Source organism: Giraffa tippelskirchi, chromosome 10 (genome assembly GCF_054371585.1).
Source record: "Giraffa tippelskirchi isolate mGirTip1 chromosome 10, T2T-mGirTip1v1.2.pri, whole genome shotgun sequence".
NCBI lineage: Eukaryota > Metazoa > Chordata > Mammalia > Artiodactyla > Giraffidae > Giraffa > Giraffa tippelskirchi.
The window spans coordinates 90295741-90310673 of record NC_137284.1 but is presented as its reverse complement, the minus strand read 5'-3'; the positions used below and the strand labels follow the sequence as shown (position 1 = coordinate 90310673).

General features: G+C 36.6%; 3 protein-coding genes across 27 annotated transcripts in view; 1 reads left to right on the top strand and 2 right to left on the bottom strand.

Moving 5' to 3' along the window:
* Window positions 1-3141, bottom strand: part of LRRC17 (leucine rich repeat containing 17) — an 86185-nt gene extending 83044 nt beyond the window's left edge. Inside the window, exon 1 of the mRNA XM_081535805.1 lies at window positions 3081-3141. The gene's annotated coding sequence lies outside the window, so the exon portion shown is untranslated. The remainder of the gene's footprint in view (window positions 1-3080) is intronic.
* Window positions 1-14933, bottom strand: part of FAM185A (family with sequence similarity 185 member A) — a 142130-nt gene that overhangs the window by 15337 nt on the left and 111860 nt on the right. Inside the window, exons 9-10 of one of the 5 annotated variants that reach the window (XR_014067205.1) lie at window positions 3081-3227; window positions 997-1237 (exon numbers count right to left, since the gene is read on the bottom strand). The exons of 1 other annotated variant lie outside the window; for it this stretch is intronic. The gene's annotated coding sequence lies outside the window, so the exon portion shown is untranslated. Of the gene's footprint in view, window positions 1-996; window positions 1238-3080; window positions 3228-14933 lie in introns of those variants that run through there. 3 more of the 5 variants (XR_014067207.1, XR_014067206.1, XM_081535812.1) reach the window with 3 other exon arrangements.
* Window positions 1-14933, top strand: part of FBXL13 (F-box and leucine rich repeat protein 13) — a 215269-nt gene that overhangs the window by 166267 nt on the left and 34069 nt on the right. For 15 of the 21 annotated variants that reach the window (XR_014067184.1, XR_014067182.1, XM_081535697.1 and 12 more), the window contains one exon: window positions 10071-10154. The exons of the other annotated variants lie outside the window; for them this stretch is intronic. Coding sequence is in view for 13 of the 15 variants with exons in the window: in XM_081535697.1 (XP_081391823.1) it covers window positions 10071-10154 (84 nt within the window). In the remaining 2 variants the exon portion in view is untranslated. The remainder of the gene's footprint in view (window positions 1-10070; window positions 10155-14933) is intronic. 21 annotated transcript variants of the gene reach the window in all.

Sequence of the window (14933 nt, the reverse complement as noted above, 5' to 3'; positions counted from 1 at the left end):
TGTTGTGAGGACTTGTAAACTGCTTAACATAAGTATATGCTGCTGCTGCTGCTAACTCGCTTCAGTTGTGTCCAACTCTGTGTGACCCCATAGATGGCAGCCCACCAGGCTCCCCCGTTCCTGGGATTCTCCCAGCAAGAACATTGGAGTGGGTTGCCATTTCCCTCTCCAATGCATGAAAGTGAAAAGTGAAAGTGAAGTCGCTCAGTCGTGTCCGACTCTTAGTGACCCCATGGTCTGCAGCCTACCAGGCTCCTCCATCCATGGGATTTTCCAGGCAAGAGTACTGGAGTGGGTTGCCATTGCCTTCTCCAACGTAACTATATGGCACATGGTAAACTAGCAGTAATTTATCAGACCTATGACATATGGTATGAGGTATATTTGCTGTTATGGAGTTATGTGTACTGCACTACATCTTGGCAGCAAGAATGAGTTGGAATGTGAGTGCTTCTGTCTCTGTTAGCTCTTTGGTGGAGTCAGGAGATGCTCTTCAGCTCTTGAGGTGCAGCTAAGAGCTCTAGTAGGTGTTTGTAAGTTGAAGAAAAGAAGAGCATTCTAGTGAAGGAAGAAGCAGGGAAGAAGGCATGGAGACATGAGAGAGGGTTATGAGTTGGGGATCCACAAGTGCCTTTGTATTGTGAGAGCATGGCCTGAGATAGAGGATGTGGCAGGAGATGAGGCTGGAGAAATAGGTGGAGGGTAGAATGAGTATGGCCTTGTGTGCCGTGCAAAGCGATTCAGACTATGTACTATATACAAAGGGAGCCAATGCAAAACTCAGAGTAGGACTCAAACAGATTTGTGTATAGAGACATAACAGTAAGGAAGATCTATTTAAGAAGGATGAGCTTTTGCGATGACAGCTTAAATAATGAGGTTCTGAGCATGGTGGCAGAAGAGGCATGTATAAGAGATATTTAGAGGTAGTGTAGGTAGGGCTTGGTGGTTGATTAATTGGCTATGCGGAGCAGTGGGGCAAGGAGTAAACACAGATAAAATCCAGGTTTTTATTTGACCAGTTGTGGACATAGCAGTACCATTACCAGGACAAGAAACATGAGAAGGATTAGGATTTGGACGCAAGATGCTGAATTCTATTTCAACGTGTTTCAATCCAGTACCAGGACACTTCTCTCCAGACTAAGAGCTCTTTTTGTCCTGGTTGACAGATAGAAGACAGAGACTCATTTGACTTCAGAATCTTCACTTTTGTCTGTTTTGTTTCTCAGCACGTCTGACAAGTAATCATAGGCATTAGGTATATTACAATATAAGCATTACTGAAAGCAGAAAATTTACACAAAAGATTTTCAACAATACCTTCTAACTCTATCCCCTCTATCACAATAACTTATATCCCATTTTATCCTCAAAAAAAGCAACAAGAAAGGAGGCTTCCTATGTTTGCTGTTAGGGACCTTTTGTTCTTTATACATTTATCACGATCTATACCTCCAATGGTAGACCTACACCTCCAATGGACTTCCCTGGTGGCAAAGACGGTAAAGTGTCTGCCTACAATGCAAGAGACCTGGGTTCGATCCCTGGGTTGGGAAGATCCTCTGGAGAAGGAAATGGCAACCCACTATAGTACTCTTGCCTGGAAAATCCCATGGACAGAGGAGCCTGGTAGGCTACAGTCCATGGGGTTGCAAAGAGTTGGATATGATTGAGCGACTTCACTTTTCACACCTCCAATAATTACATCAAAACTGTCAGTCATCCTAGACTCTTGTGTACCACATTCCATCTTATTTCTTAGGATGTGTTTTCCAACATCCTGTAATCAGATATTAAATATCCTAAGTTGTATGGATTATATTTATAGATTTCCCAGGTAGAGAAATCTAGGCGCTATAGAGAGAGTCATATATGGAAAACAAACTACGGTTACCAAAAAGGATAGCAGGGTAGAGGGATGATAAACTAGGAGTTTGGGATTAACATATACACACTACTATATATAAAATAGGTAAACAACAGGACCTACTGTATAACACAGGGAACTATACTCAATATCTTAAAAGCCTATAATGGAATGAATCTGAAAAAGACTATATATTCACATTGCTGTATGTTTGAAACTAACCAACATTATAAATTAACTATATTCAATTAAGAAAAAAAGACCAAAACAAAGAGTCATAAAAGTTGTAAAATGCAGAGAAAGGAACAATGTACTTAATTAAATCGAAGAAAAGTCTACCATGAGTTATTCAACTTTAACCAGACTTCTTGCTTAAACCAGAAGAAACAGTAGAAAGAACTCATTCAACACTGTGGTTTCCAGTTTGAATACTTCTCCTTTGAAAGTAACAGTGCTAAGTTTCAGGTGCTTATGGCACATTCAGGTGTCTAATTTAAAAACTCTGGAGCTCAGGAGAGAGATCTGGGCTAGCTGTAGAGAAGACTGAGGTGCCTAAAGTTATGGATGAAAGACAGAAGAGAGGTCAACTTCAAAGCTCCAGGGAACTAAGATACTTACTGGGTGGATTTGGAAGATAAACCCACAGAGGAAGCTGAAAATGATCATCCAGAGCAGTAGATAAGGAAAGAGTTCAGAGTGGTGTCATGGGAACTAAGGGAAGTGATGTTTCAGAAAGCAGGGTTGAACTTCACAGATGGACAAAGTAACATGAAGACAGAGAAGGATATATTAATTTCTGTTAAAATTGCTCATATACATACATACTTGTATATGTTAATATACAAAGCTTAATATTTTGCTTGAATATTGGTGTTTTTGTGCTGTTACAGTTTATTTGGAACAGACAGTAAACTCCCCACAACTGTTGTGGGTCTCGTAAAGGAAATATGCATGGTGTTGATACTTTATATAATTCTTTGTTGATATACATAAGAATTTAATAATGCACCCATGTATTGGTTTTTTTCCCCCAATTTATTCTAAATTACTTTTCATGTTGAGACATTTTATTTACTTATTCACTCATTCTTTTTTCCTCCTTCTCTTGATACTTAATTATCTAATCCCTACTATAGTTAAGGCAGTAATTCTAGGTTTCAGTGTAGAGACAGGAATAAGGCAAGAAACCTGACCCAAAGTTTTTACTAACCTTTCTCCCCGTCAAATCTTCTCTTCTTTCAACAGGATATTTTCTTGTTGTTTTGGTCACTTGCTTTCCCAATAAGTTGTAGTAATTTTTATTGCCATCAACTAAAAAAATAAGTAGGCCGGCCTTATACTCATTCACCAATATTGGCTGTTTTAATTTCAACAAAAAATAGATATACATTATAACTTTGTTGCTATTTGATTTTGCATTTTAAAAAAACTCTAGCAATATAATTTCCCCCTATATTTATCATTGTGATTTTATTTTTTCTTATGTGAATTTTATGTTTATATTCTTTAGTCATTTATATATTGGGGGTCTCAATATTTCTGCCAATTTGTATGAACTACTTGTACTAATGTAGTTATTAATCATTTGTCATATGTTCATATTTTTACCATAGCTTTATAAAGGCTTATCTCATAACTGTGGAAGAGAGGCTTGTACTAGTGTTTTAATCTTGAAAGTCTACAAGCTATACTTATAAAGAATATTAAAGAAAAAATGAATTAAAAGTTGGACAAACTATGCAGTCTTATGTAATTTTATATAGATTTTTTTTCTAGAGACTTTCTTTAATCAAAGCAGAACAGATTATAAAATTTATCTATGCTTATTTAGTTTTCTGGTGTGCCTTATTAAGCTGTTGACAGTTCCCAAACTGAAATATACTATAAACAAGGGTGGTTTGTGGTAATGTGGCTATCAGAGAAATTACATTATATTTTATTCTAATGTTAGTATTCTATAATGCCTAGACTTTTTCTGAAAGCACTGTCTCTCAGAAAAAAAAGCCACATCCAAGTGGTAAAGACTAAATCTTTCAGATTGTGAAACTGATTAACAAGGTTTCATACAGTTCAATTTCATATATAAAACTTGGTTCTTTTTAAATTATGATCAAATGTTTATAGTCTTATAATGGGGCAAAATACTGATGTTTTTATTTTCTTCAATGTATCATTTTTTGCCAACAAACAACATAATTACACTAAGCAAAAGAGTAACTCCATTTTGTAAGCACACTTAACAGGAATGTGGGAAAATTAAAACATTGTTTGCCTGTTAAAATAAATATTATCAAAAAGATAAGAAATAACAAGTGTTGGTGAAAATGCAGAGAAAATGGGCCCTTTGTACACTGTTGGTGGGAATGTAAATTGGAGTAGCCACTATGGAAAACAGTATGGAGGATCCTTAAAAAATTAAAAAAAGAACTATCATATGATCTAGCAATTCTACTTCTGTATATTTATCCAAAGGAAACGAAAACAGTAATTTAGAAAGATATATGTACCCCCCTGTTCATTGCAGCATTATTTACAATAGCCAAAATGTGGGAGCAACCTAAGTGTCCATTGATGGATGACTGGATAAAGAAAATGTGGTCTGTATGTATGTATGTGTGTGTATATTTAGCCATAGAAAAGAAGGAAATCTTGCCATTTGTGACAACATGGATGGATGTTTAGGGTATGATGCCAAGTGAAATGTCAGACAGAAAGATAAATACCACATGATCTCAATTATATGTGGAATCTTAAAAAACATCATAGATGCAGAAGACAGATTGATAATTGGCAGAGGTGGGGTTAAGGTTGTGAGCGAAAAGGGTGAATGAAGGGGGACAAAAGGTATAAGCTTTTAGTTATAAAATAAATAAGTCATGGGACATAATATACAGCATGGTGACTACAGTTAATAATAATGCATTGTATATCTGAAAATTACTAAGAGAGATCTTAGAAGTTCTCATGACAAGAAAAAAACTGGAACTATACGTGGTGACAGATTTTAAAGAGACTTATTGTGATGATGAATTCACAATATACACAAATATTGAATCACTCTGTTGTATACCTGAAACTAATATAATGTTATACGTTAATTATATCTCAATAAAAAAGGTTGTTAATAAGTGACACAAAAAATTAAGTGGGACAGTAATTGTTATGTCTAAAATAATCTTTTATTCGAAGTACTTCCCAAATTATTCAGCAGGGAGTAAGAGAAAGAATAATGGAAGAAAAGGTTTAAATGAATACCAGATTCCACATTCAGAAGGAAAGACAGAATCAGAAAACTCAATATTTTTGCAACTATCAACAAAACAACTGATTTAGGCAAGGATCATCAATTAATGCTCAAATCATTGACTAAAAAGATTTTGAGAAACAGGGAACTCATGTGGTCTCAAAGGATCACATCATGGATTATTTATTAAATAAATAGGAAAAATACAGTTCTAATGAAACAGCACCTAGGCAGTAGTTTTGCAGAAAATGTTTACCTAGAATCCAATCATAAGGAACAATCAGAAAAATCCAGAATGGAGGATATTTTATATAATGGCTGGCCTGGGATCTTGAAAGGTAAAATTCAAAGAAAAAAAAAGAAAGGCTAAAGAGACATGACAACCAAATGCAATGCATGAACTCTGGGGATTGGATAAAAAGCAAATTTGAATACTGACTCTATTATACAGTATGGTACTACTGTTAATCTTAGGTATCATATTATATATACGTAAGACTCTATAGCTACATAGGGAAATGTCCTAGGAAGATGCATATAGAATATTTAGAGGTAAAGCATCATGATATCAGAGACTTATTTTCAAATGGTTCATGCTACACATATGAATTTAAAAATATATATATATTATATATATATACATATGCTTCCCTGGTAACTCAGTGGTAAAGAATCTGCTTGGTAATGCAGGAGGTGCAAGATACACAGGTTTGATCCCTGGATCAGGAAGTTAGCCTGGAGAAGGAAATGGCAACCCACTCCAGTATTCTTGCCTGGAAAACCCATGGACAGAGGAGCCTGGCAGGCTACAGTCCATGGGGTCACAAAAAGTCAGATAGGACCTAATGACTGAACAACAACAACAACGTATACATGTATAAATCTATATTCTTAAATAAATATAAAGGAAATGTAAGTGTTCATTATACCATTTTTTGAACTTGTCTATAGATTTGAATATTTTCACAATAAAGAGCTGGGGGAGGTATGTTTTCTGTTTACATCAGTGATATTCTAAGCTGGAGTAGTATGACTCAGTCATATAGTACACACAAACACACATACTATTTCAACATTTGGTAACTAGTTCATTGCTGATGTGTATCGACATCAGCTAAACAATTCCAGATGTAAAACTGGGGGAAAAAAAGGATAGTTTTCAAAGGCTTTGTCTGCTCCCAACTATCTGGTGTACATGCAAGTCTTCCTGGCAGTGTGCAGTATTCCCTCCCACTACGCCCAGTGACCCCAGACCGAACTACTTCCCAAACAACTCACACTTTCCAAAGGAAGCCTTTGTTCATGCTACTTTCTCTGTCTGAAACACTGTTCCTATTACTTTACTTGTCAAAATCTTACCCAGTCTTTAAGGCTTAATTCAAATTCTTATTCCTCCATGAAAGTTTCTTCTAGACTGACATCTCCTCCTTCCAACTAAAATAAATCACTCCCTGCTCTGTGGTCCCTATAACCTCTTTTGAAACACATCCTCATTCCTTTTTGCATTATTGCCATTTATTCCCTAAAGAGGGAAAGTTTTGTTTAACAGTGTTGCATAGGATAATGTCTATATTCCAGAATGATGCTCAAAGCCCTCATGACGTGCCTCCTTTTGAATCTTAAGTCTTGACACTCCATTCTATAGACATGATATCAGAGCTATGCATGTTTAGTCACACAGTCATGTCTGACTCTTTGCAACCCCATGGACTGTAGCCCTCCAGGCTTCTTTGTCCATGGGATTTCCCAGGCAAGAATACTGGAGTTGGGGGATGGGGAGAGAGGTGGGAAGGCAGTTTGGGGGAAGAGGGGGTATATGAATACCTATGGCTGATTCATGTTGATGTATGGCAGAAACCATCAAAATATTATAGAATAATTATCCTTCAATTAAAATTAAAATAAAAAATAATACAGCAGTGGGTTGCCATTTCCTACTCCAAGGGATCTTCCTGACCCAGGCATCAAACCCTCATCTCCTGCATTGGCAGGTAGATTCTTTACCACTGAGCCACCTGAGAAGCCATAGGAGCTATAATATAAATCAATTTTCCACTAGGGACTCCTGGTCCCTCAATTCCATGGCCTGTCGAGGAGAAAAGTGCTCCCCAGGATACCTATGAATTCCTAAGGCCTTGTATTCTCATATAACCTGCAATGCTAGTGACTTCTGCAGGCTACCACATATTTGCTTTCCTTTGCATTTTAACTGATTACAAAATTCAGTCCCTTCTAAGTTTTGGCAAAATGAAACAGAATCTTTCCTGCAAAGCATTCTTGAGTTTGGCTTACTTTTGAAGGAGATGAAGGAGGATTTACATTTTCATGATACTACAAATTCCCTGGAAATTTAAGTATCCACTTTCCTTATTTGTGTCTTATCTTCCTACTTTCCCCTTTCCATCCCTCCCAGAAGTAAAAGTTTGGCACAGCCAACTCCCAAGACTCTTCCCTCAAACAATTAACAAGGGATTAAACAAAACAAAACCTTGTAGTTTCTTCTCAAGAGAAATTCTTCGACCAGCTTTTCACATAATTTTTAAAAAATCCATGTAATCTAATCATGCCATACTATACAGCTTCATACATACACCATACTATTTCATACTTTAATGCTTTTGCGCATTCTGTTCCTTCAGCCTGGAATGTCCTTCCCTCTGTAGTTTACTTGGCAAATTACACTTCCCCATTCATTACTCTCCCTTTTGACTCTCCCCTAATCTTCTCTAATCCAAAATAGTGGCTTCATCTTCCCTCTTTGGTTTAATCACTGTGCACAATATTTACCTTCACAGGATTGTAGCGATCTATTTTAAGTATGTCTTCAATGCCAGACTATGGACTCCTTGAGGGCAGACACTGCACCTCACTGACTTTTATACTCCCAGCTTCTATCCCAGAGCCTGATCAATATAATATATGCTAATTAAATATTTATCAAATGAATAATAAATTAAGAATGAACGAATTTTGCCTAGACCTGAGATTTAAGACTTCTAAGGTATAAAGAAAGACTGTAAAATGTTGGAACCATCAATTGCTTCAGAGAACACCTTCTAATTTGGAGCATTTATAAATTTCAGTGCCAAGGCTGCTTATCATCTGTCCATAGTCTGTTAAATGTCATACTTATCAAGTATACTTCATAATAGTTAATTTAAAAAATTTCTAACATGGCCTACATAGAAGCAATAAAACGTGAAAACTTCAGAAAAACTATTTAGAGATAGTTTCATAAAACAAATTCCACATAGAATAATAAAACATGTTTAGCTATGATCAAGTATAGGGCAAAGAGAAAAACTCTGCATCACTTACTTGATATTTTCATTCAAATAATTTAGCTTCTGTTGGGAGAGTATCTAAATTCCAATTCTTTTAACATGAATAAAACAGCATCCACATCTGGAACCCAGACCACATGTGATGGCTTCACAGAGTTTGCCCATTCTTTGTTTTGAAACAACAGGACAGAAAATATAATGTGTTCTTAGGAAAGGAATCCACATTTGCAATGAAATTAAAAGAATAAGTGGGGTCATTTTATTTTTGTGTGGCGTACAGCACTGTTAAATAAAATTAGAAATTGTAATTTAACAGTGACTTCAATCAAGCAGAATTTCAAGCACTCTTCTCTTTGATATGCATTTTGTTTTTGAAAAATGAAAGGCCTGATATGTAAATCGGTTAAAACAAAAACAGCATATAATATTTGCATGACCCATTTCAAATTATAGTCCAAATGTGGTTTTTATGATTAAAAGGTAAATCAGTCCTGAAAATAAAATGTGAAAAGGACAAATCAGATACCATTTCCACCATTTTTCTCTGCCAGCCAGCTCTGGGACCATAAAAGGAGGAGAAACTGCTCTAGTCCACATAGTCCAGGGACCATATCTAGGAAATAAAGTAACATGATCCTGAATGCAAAACAGAAGGATGGCATCTATAAGGCACAATAGTCAGTTCCTTAACTGAATGTTGTACCAGTTTAGGAGAATAGGTACTGAGAAATGGGCCAACCAACAAAAGTGAAAGTGAAAGTGAGTCACTCAGTTGTGTCCGACTCTTTGCCACCCCATGGACTACAGCCCGTCATGCCTCTCTGTCCATGGAATTCTCTAGGCAAGAAAACTGGAGTGGGTTGCCAGTATTTTCCAGGGGATCTCCCCGACCCAGGGATTGAATCTGGGTCTCCTGAATTGCAAGCAGATTCTTTATCATCTGAGCACTAACAAAGCCACACATTAAAAAAGTGAAGGGCTGAAAGTGAAATACATTTTTTTAAATAAAAAGAAACAAAACTTTTAGCCTGAAAAAAGAAATTAACTACTAGTGAATAATTATCTGCCTATGGGCCTTCACATAAAGATGTGTTTCTTCTCCCTCCAAGCAATTAAACATAATAAAATGAGCTACACATTTTGAGATTTTAGGCTAAGCATAAATAAGAATTTATCGATAAATAGATTCATTAGCCACATGAAGTGTCTTCAAATAAAATAAAGCTGTAAACTTAGGCATCTGAAGATTTCTTTACATTGATCCATATAACATTTACCTGAAAACAGGAGGCAAGATCGGAGAAGGTGATGGCAACCCACTCCGGTATTCTTGCCTGGAGAATCCCAGGGACGGCGGAGCCTGGTGGGCTGCCATCTATGGGGTCGCACAGAGTCGGACACGACTGAAGCGACTTAGCAGCAGCAGCAGCAGGAGGCAAGATAAGAAGTTTTCTCGTTCTTGGATTTGTAATACTTTTTGTAAAACATTAGAGATAACCTGAAAATTGTATTTAATACTGTTGCCTAACCAAAGTGATTGTATGATTAAGTCTAAAGAAATATAAAACAGAAGCTAAATATTTTTAGTTTGCATAAACTGTTGTTATCTTATTGGAAATACACCTTCTATACTAATATATCATCAAATAATCTTTATATTAAACATTTTTAGGGTTTGATGACTCTTTCCAGACATAGAAAATTAAAGGAACTTTCTGTGTCTGAGTGTGATAAAATCACCGATTTTGGAATCCAGGTAAGATAATTATGTTTTTTTGTTGTTGTTGTTGAAGAATTAAGATTGAAAATTAAGTGCAAATTGAATAACCTTTGTAGGTAACAATAGGAAAAAAAAAGAAGCGGAATGAAACTAATAATACATATGTGATCTTGGTTGAGCCAGGATCAACTCTGCCTTTAGTCAGGTCTCCACAGCCCGAGGTGATTGAGAGGATTTGCTTTCCCATGTTTTCCTGTCTACTCTCCCCCTTCCAGATGTCAGACTCATAGGATAGTTAGGGATAGGTTGACATTTTATTTGGAGAATAATGAACTGCAATGTGGTAAAAGTCTTCTCATATTAATATAATAGAAATGTCCTGTAGAAAGAAATGTTATATCTTCTAACCATGAAAATTGGGGACTTAAGTTATTCAAACATAATTGGTAGTATACTTTGCCAGGATGGAAAATTATGAGATAAGTAATTGGATAAGATAAATGATTATATGCTCAAATGGTACGTTAAGAACTCATGAGCAGTAAATTTCCTAGACCTGGTGTTGAGGGACAGATAGGAAGTCATAAAGTAACTATTGTGAGCAAGCCACACGTGGTGTTTATCACAACATTAAGCATATCAATTTGCTGTTAAAAGAAGACAACTGAAATTATGTATCTTACTTGTATTGAACTAAGGCAAAATCTGTTTACTGATTAGTAAAATAGTGGAAGATAGTATTTTTAAACGGAATAATCTAGGAATGTGGAAACTGTTAAATGCATTGGAAACCCCATTTAAAGTATTCTGAGAGTTCAGAAACCCCAATATTTATGAAAACCTGGGGTTAAACTCAGAAAAATAATTTAAATACAAACTCTTACTGACATAAAAGAAGTCATCCCACATGTAGAAAAATAATGCAAATATTAGCTGAAAAGCCCACCAGAGCATAGCAGACCTGAAGTTAAGCTCTCTTCCATGAATTTGAAATGAACTTTTCAAGAACTTCTAACATAACTAATAGGAGAGTGTTAAAACATTATATGAACTGTTGGGCTACAGAGAGTGCCAGGTCAAATGGTGCCTAGACTTTAGCATAGAATTTCACCATTCTGAAGCTGAAAGAATCTTAGAATCATCTAAATCATCTCTTTAATTTTACAAGTGAGGAAACTAAGGCCCAGAGGGCTTAAACAGTCCAAAGTCCTATGCCTTCTCAGCAAACTAATCTAATTTTACAGAAATGAAGAGCAGAAACAGAGAACTGCTGTTCTAAATGGTTGATGGTCAACATAACCTAGTGGGAAAAATTGTTTTCAAATGATTTTCACTGTACTTCATTGTATCGGGACAATGTAATGGTACTGAAGAGGAAAATGTAACAGTGATAAGAAGTCTCCTTTAAAAAGAAGGGAAGGGAAAGAAAAAAAAAAAAGAAGTCTCCTTTAGGAGGCAATAATGTCAAACAATGTGAATTTCTCCCAGTTTCAGATCCTGGTTGCCAAATTTCTAGCAGGTTCCTAAGAAATCTACCTAGTAGTATGTTCAACTGTATAAAGAGGTAAAAAGAACAAACACTATTTTTCAAAGCAAAGATTCCAGAGAGGGCCAACAACTTGCATAGGGCAAGATTGTAACTCTACAATAACAAAAGGTGTTATAATACATGTAACCTACTAGAAGAAAAAGCCAAGAGGTTCCTCTAAGGTTAAACCATGATTTATGTATTGCAGTTCATTTAAGGATTAAACATGAATTTACATAAAACTTTATCCATGAATATGATCTAGTCAAGCTTTCAAAAGGTCTTTAACAAGGTAACAGAATAAAGGTTATTAAAATTAAACAGGTATTAACATTTCTAATATCAGGTTATATTTCCTTCATGGTGATCAATTACATTTGATCAATAACTACAAATCATTCAGAAGTATTAAAACCCCCTATGGTGATGACATACAAGACCTCTTAATATTCATCACTACTCATTTAAAAGTGCTTCTGGGGATGAAAGAGAGTGCTGACCAAAGTTTGAAGCTAAGTATCAGGAAGCCAGTGCTTTCTGCCATGGCCTTTTTATTTTCCCTCTTGGGAGCCTGAAAATCATACTCTTTTTAGGTGCTCTGAGATTTTAGATGAAAAAGTTTACCCATATGCTAACTGTATGATCATATAGCTGAGTTTGGCATAGCTTTTAAAAATGTAGTCTTTTATTGATGTATTGATTTCAGTGATCTAAAAGAAAACAAAAGATGGGGGAATACAGGAGCATGGAAATACAGAATTATTTAATTATCAGTTGCACAAGATTGGCTGTTCTATTCAAGTTCATGAAAAAATACTTTTTTTCTCTTTTTCATCATCCCTTTTTTTCTTCTTTTCTCCCTGCTTTTGGAGTATATGTGGTGTGTGTGGTGTGTGTGTATGTGTATGTGTGTCTGTATGCTCACACTGAAATGCTGTGACTTTCAATCTCTTTTTACCTCTTCCAAGGTTTCAAGGTTTACACTAATGGACATGTGGTAATCTTTCCCCTCCTTCCCTCCTCCAGGCTAATTATTAAGTTCCAAAAGAGATGAAACAAAGAGGGAGGAGGAGAAAGTGATACATAAGCCAATTTCACAATTCTTTATCTGGATTTGAAACAAACGTGATTAAATTGAGATGTTTAGATTATCCTAAATTTATCAGGAAATTTCTTCTTATTTAGAAGGCAGGGGACTCTCTTTTTGGCATATGACATTGAAAACTACATAATGATTTAATGAGAAAAAGGAGAAGATAAGCATTTTTACCCTGGCTTGGTTTTGCAAGAGTCATGAACATTATAAGCATAAAAAATTACCTCATTTTAGTTTTACTGGAAATCACAGCATATGAAGTTTGAGTATCTGGAGCCTCAGATGTATTAACTTTTTAGGATCTGGTTTTAATTACTTTTCCCAACTTTAGTTTTTTTCCTGAGAACATCAGACATTCAATGATCACATTAAACTAAAATTATTTGGTACACTTGAAAGACACACCCATTTTGGAAGCAATGTCTGATATAGTCATAGCTGGGCATTTCTCAAGAAACTTTTCCTTGAGCATTTTGCGAATTTAAATAACAGACTGTCAAGTTTGGCAAAAGAATTGGTTTAACTGGGATGTGTGTGTGTGCTCAGTTGCTCAGTCATGTCTGACTCTTTGCAACCCCACGGACTATAGCCCGCCAGGCTCCTCTGTCCATGGAATTTTACTGGCAAGAATACTGGAATGGGTTGCCATTTCCTCTTCCAAACCCAGGGATCAAACCCGTGTCTCCTGTGTCACCTGCATTTGGCAGCAGATTCTTTACCAATAGCACCACCTGGGAAGCCCCTTTAACTGAGATGCTATGGTACAAATATATTAGAAGTTTTGTTCTATTAAGTTGTTTGAATAGAACCAATGGAATAAATAAAATTATTTAGTCTAATTGCTTTTTACATTCCCTTAACCTGGTGACTCAGATGGTGAAGAACCTGCTTGCAATTCAGGAGAAAGTGAAAGTCACTCAGTCGTGTCTGACTCTTTACAACCCCATTGACTATACAAAGTCCATGTAATTCTCCAGGCCAAGATACTGGAGTGGGTAGCCTTTCCCTTCTACAGGGAATCTTCCCAGCCCAGGGATCAAACTCAGGTCTTCTGCACTGCAGGCGGATTCTTTACCAGTTGAGCCACCAGGGAAGCCCAATTGTTGAGTATATGTGTATAAATTAAATATATGTATACATCTTAGTGGTTGTTAGATTACATGAATATGTCAATGTGTGTGTATATTTAGTATGCCCAAATTGTGTATAGGGATGTTATAATATTATTTAGTTTAGCCTAATACCAAACAAGATTGCTGGAATAAATATCAATAACCTCAGATATGCAGATGACACCACCCTTATGGCAGACAGTGAAGAAGAACTAAAGAGCCTCTTGATGAAAGTGAAAGAGGAGAGTGAAAAAGTGGGCTTAAAACTCAACATTCAGAAAACTAAGATCATGGCATCTGGTCCCATCACTTCATGGGAAATAGATGGGGAAACAGTGGAAACAGTGGCACACTTTATTTATTTTGGGGGGCTCCAAAATCACTGCAGATGGTGACTTGCTCTTGCTCAGTCACTTCAGTCGTGTCTGACTCTCTGCGACTCCATGGACCATGGCCCGCCAGGCTCTTCTGTCCATGGGATTCTCCAGGCAAGAATACTGGAGTTGGTTGCCATTTCCTTCTCCAGTGATAAAGTATGAAGTGAGTGAAGTGAAGTTGCTCAGTCGTGTCCGCCTCCCTGCAACCCCATGGACTGCAGCGCACCGGGCTCCTCCATCCATGGGATTTTCCAGGCAAGAGTACTGGAGTCAGTTGCCATTTCCTTCTCCAGCAGATGGTGACTACAGCTATGAAATTAAAAGACCCTTACTCCTTGGAAGGAAAGTTATGACCAACCTAGACAGCATATTAAAAAGCAGAGACATTACTTTGCCAACAAAGGTCCGTCTAGTCAAAGCTATGGTTTTTCAGGTAGTCATGTATGGATGTGAGAGTTGGAGTATAAAGAAAGCTGAGTGCCGAAGAATTGATGCTTTTGAACTGTAGTGTTGGAGAAGACTCTCGAGAGTCCCTTGGACTGCAAAGAGATCCAACCAGTCAATGCTAAAGGAAATCAGTCCTGAATATTCATTGGAAGGATGGATGTTGAAGCTGAAACTCCAATACTTTGGCCACCTGATGCGAAGAACTGACTCATTTGAAAAGACCCTGAGGCTAAGAAAGATTGAAGGTGGGAGGAG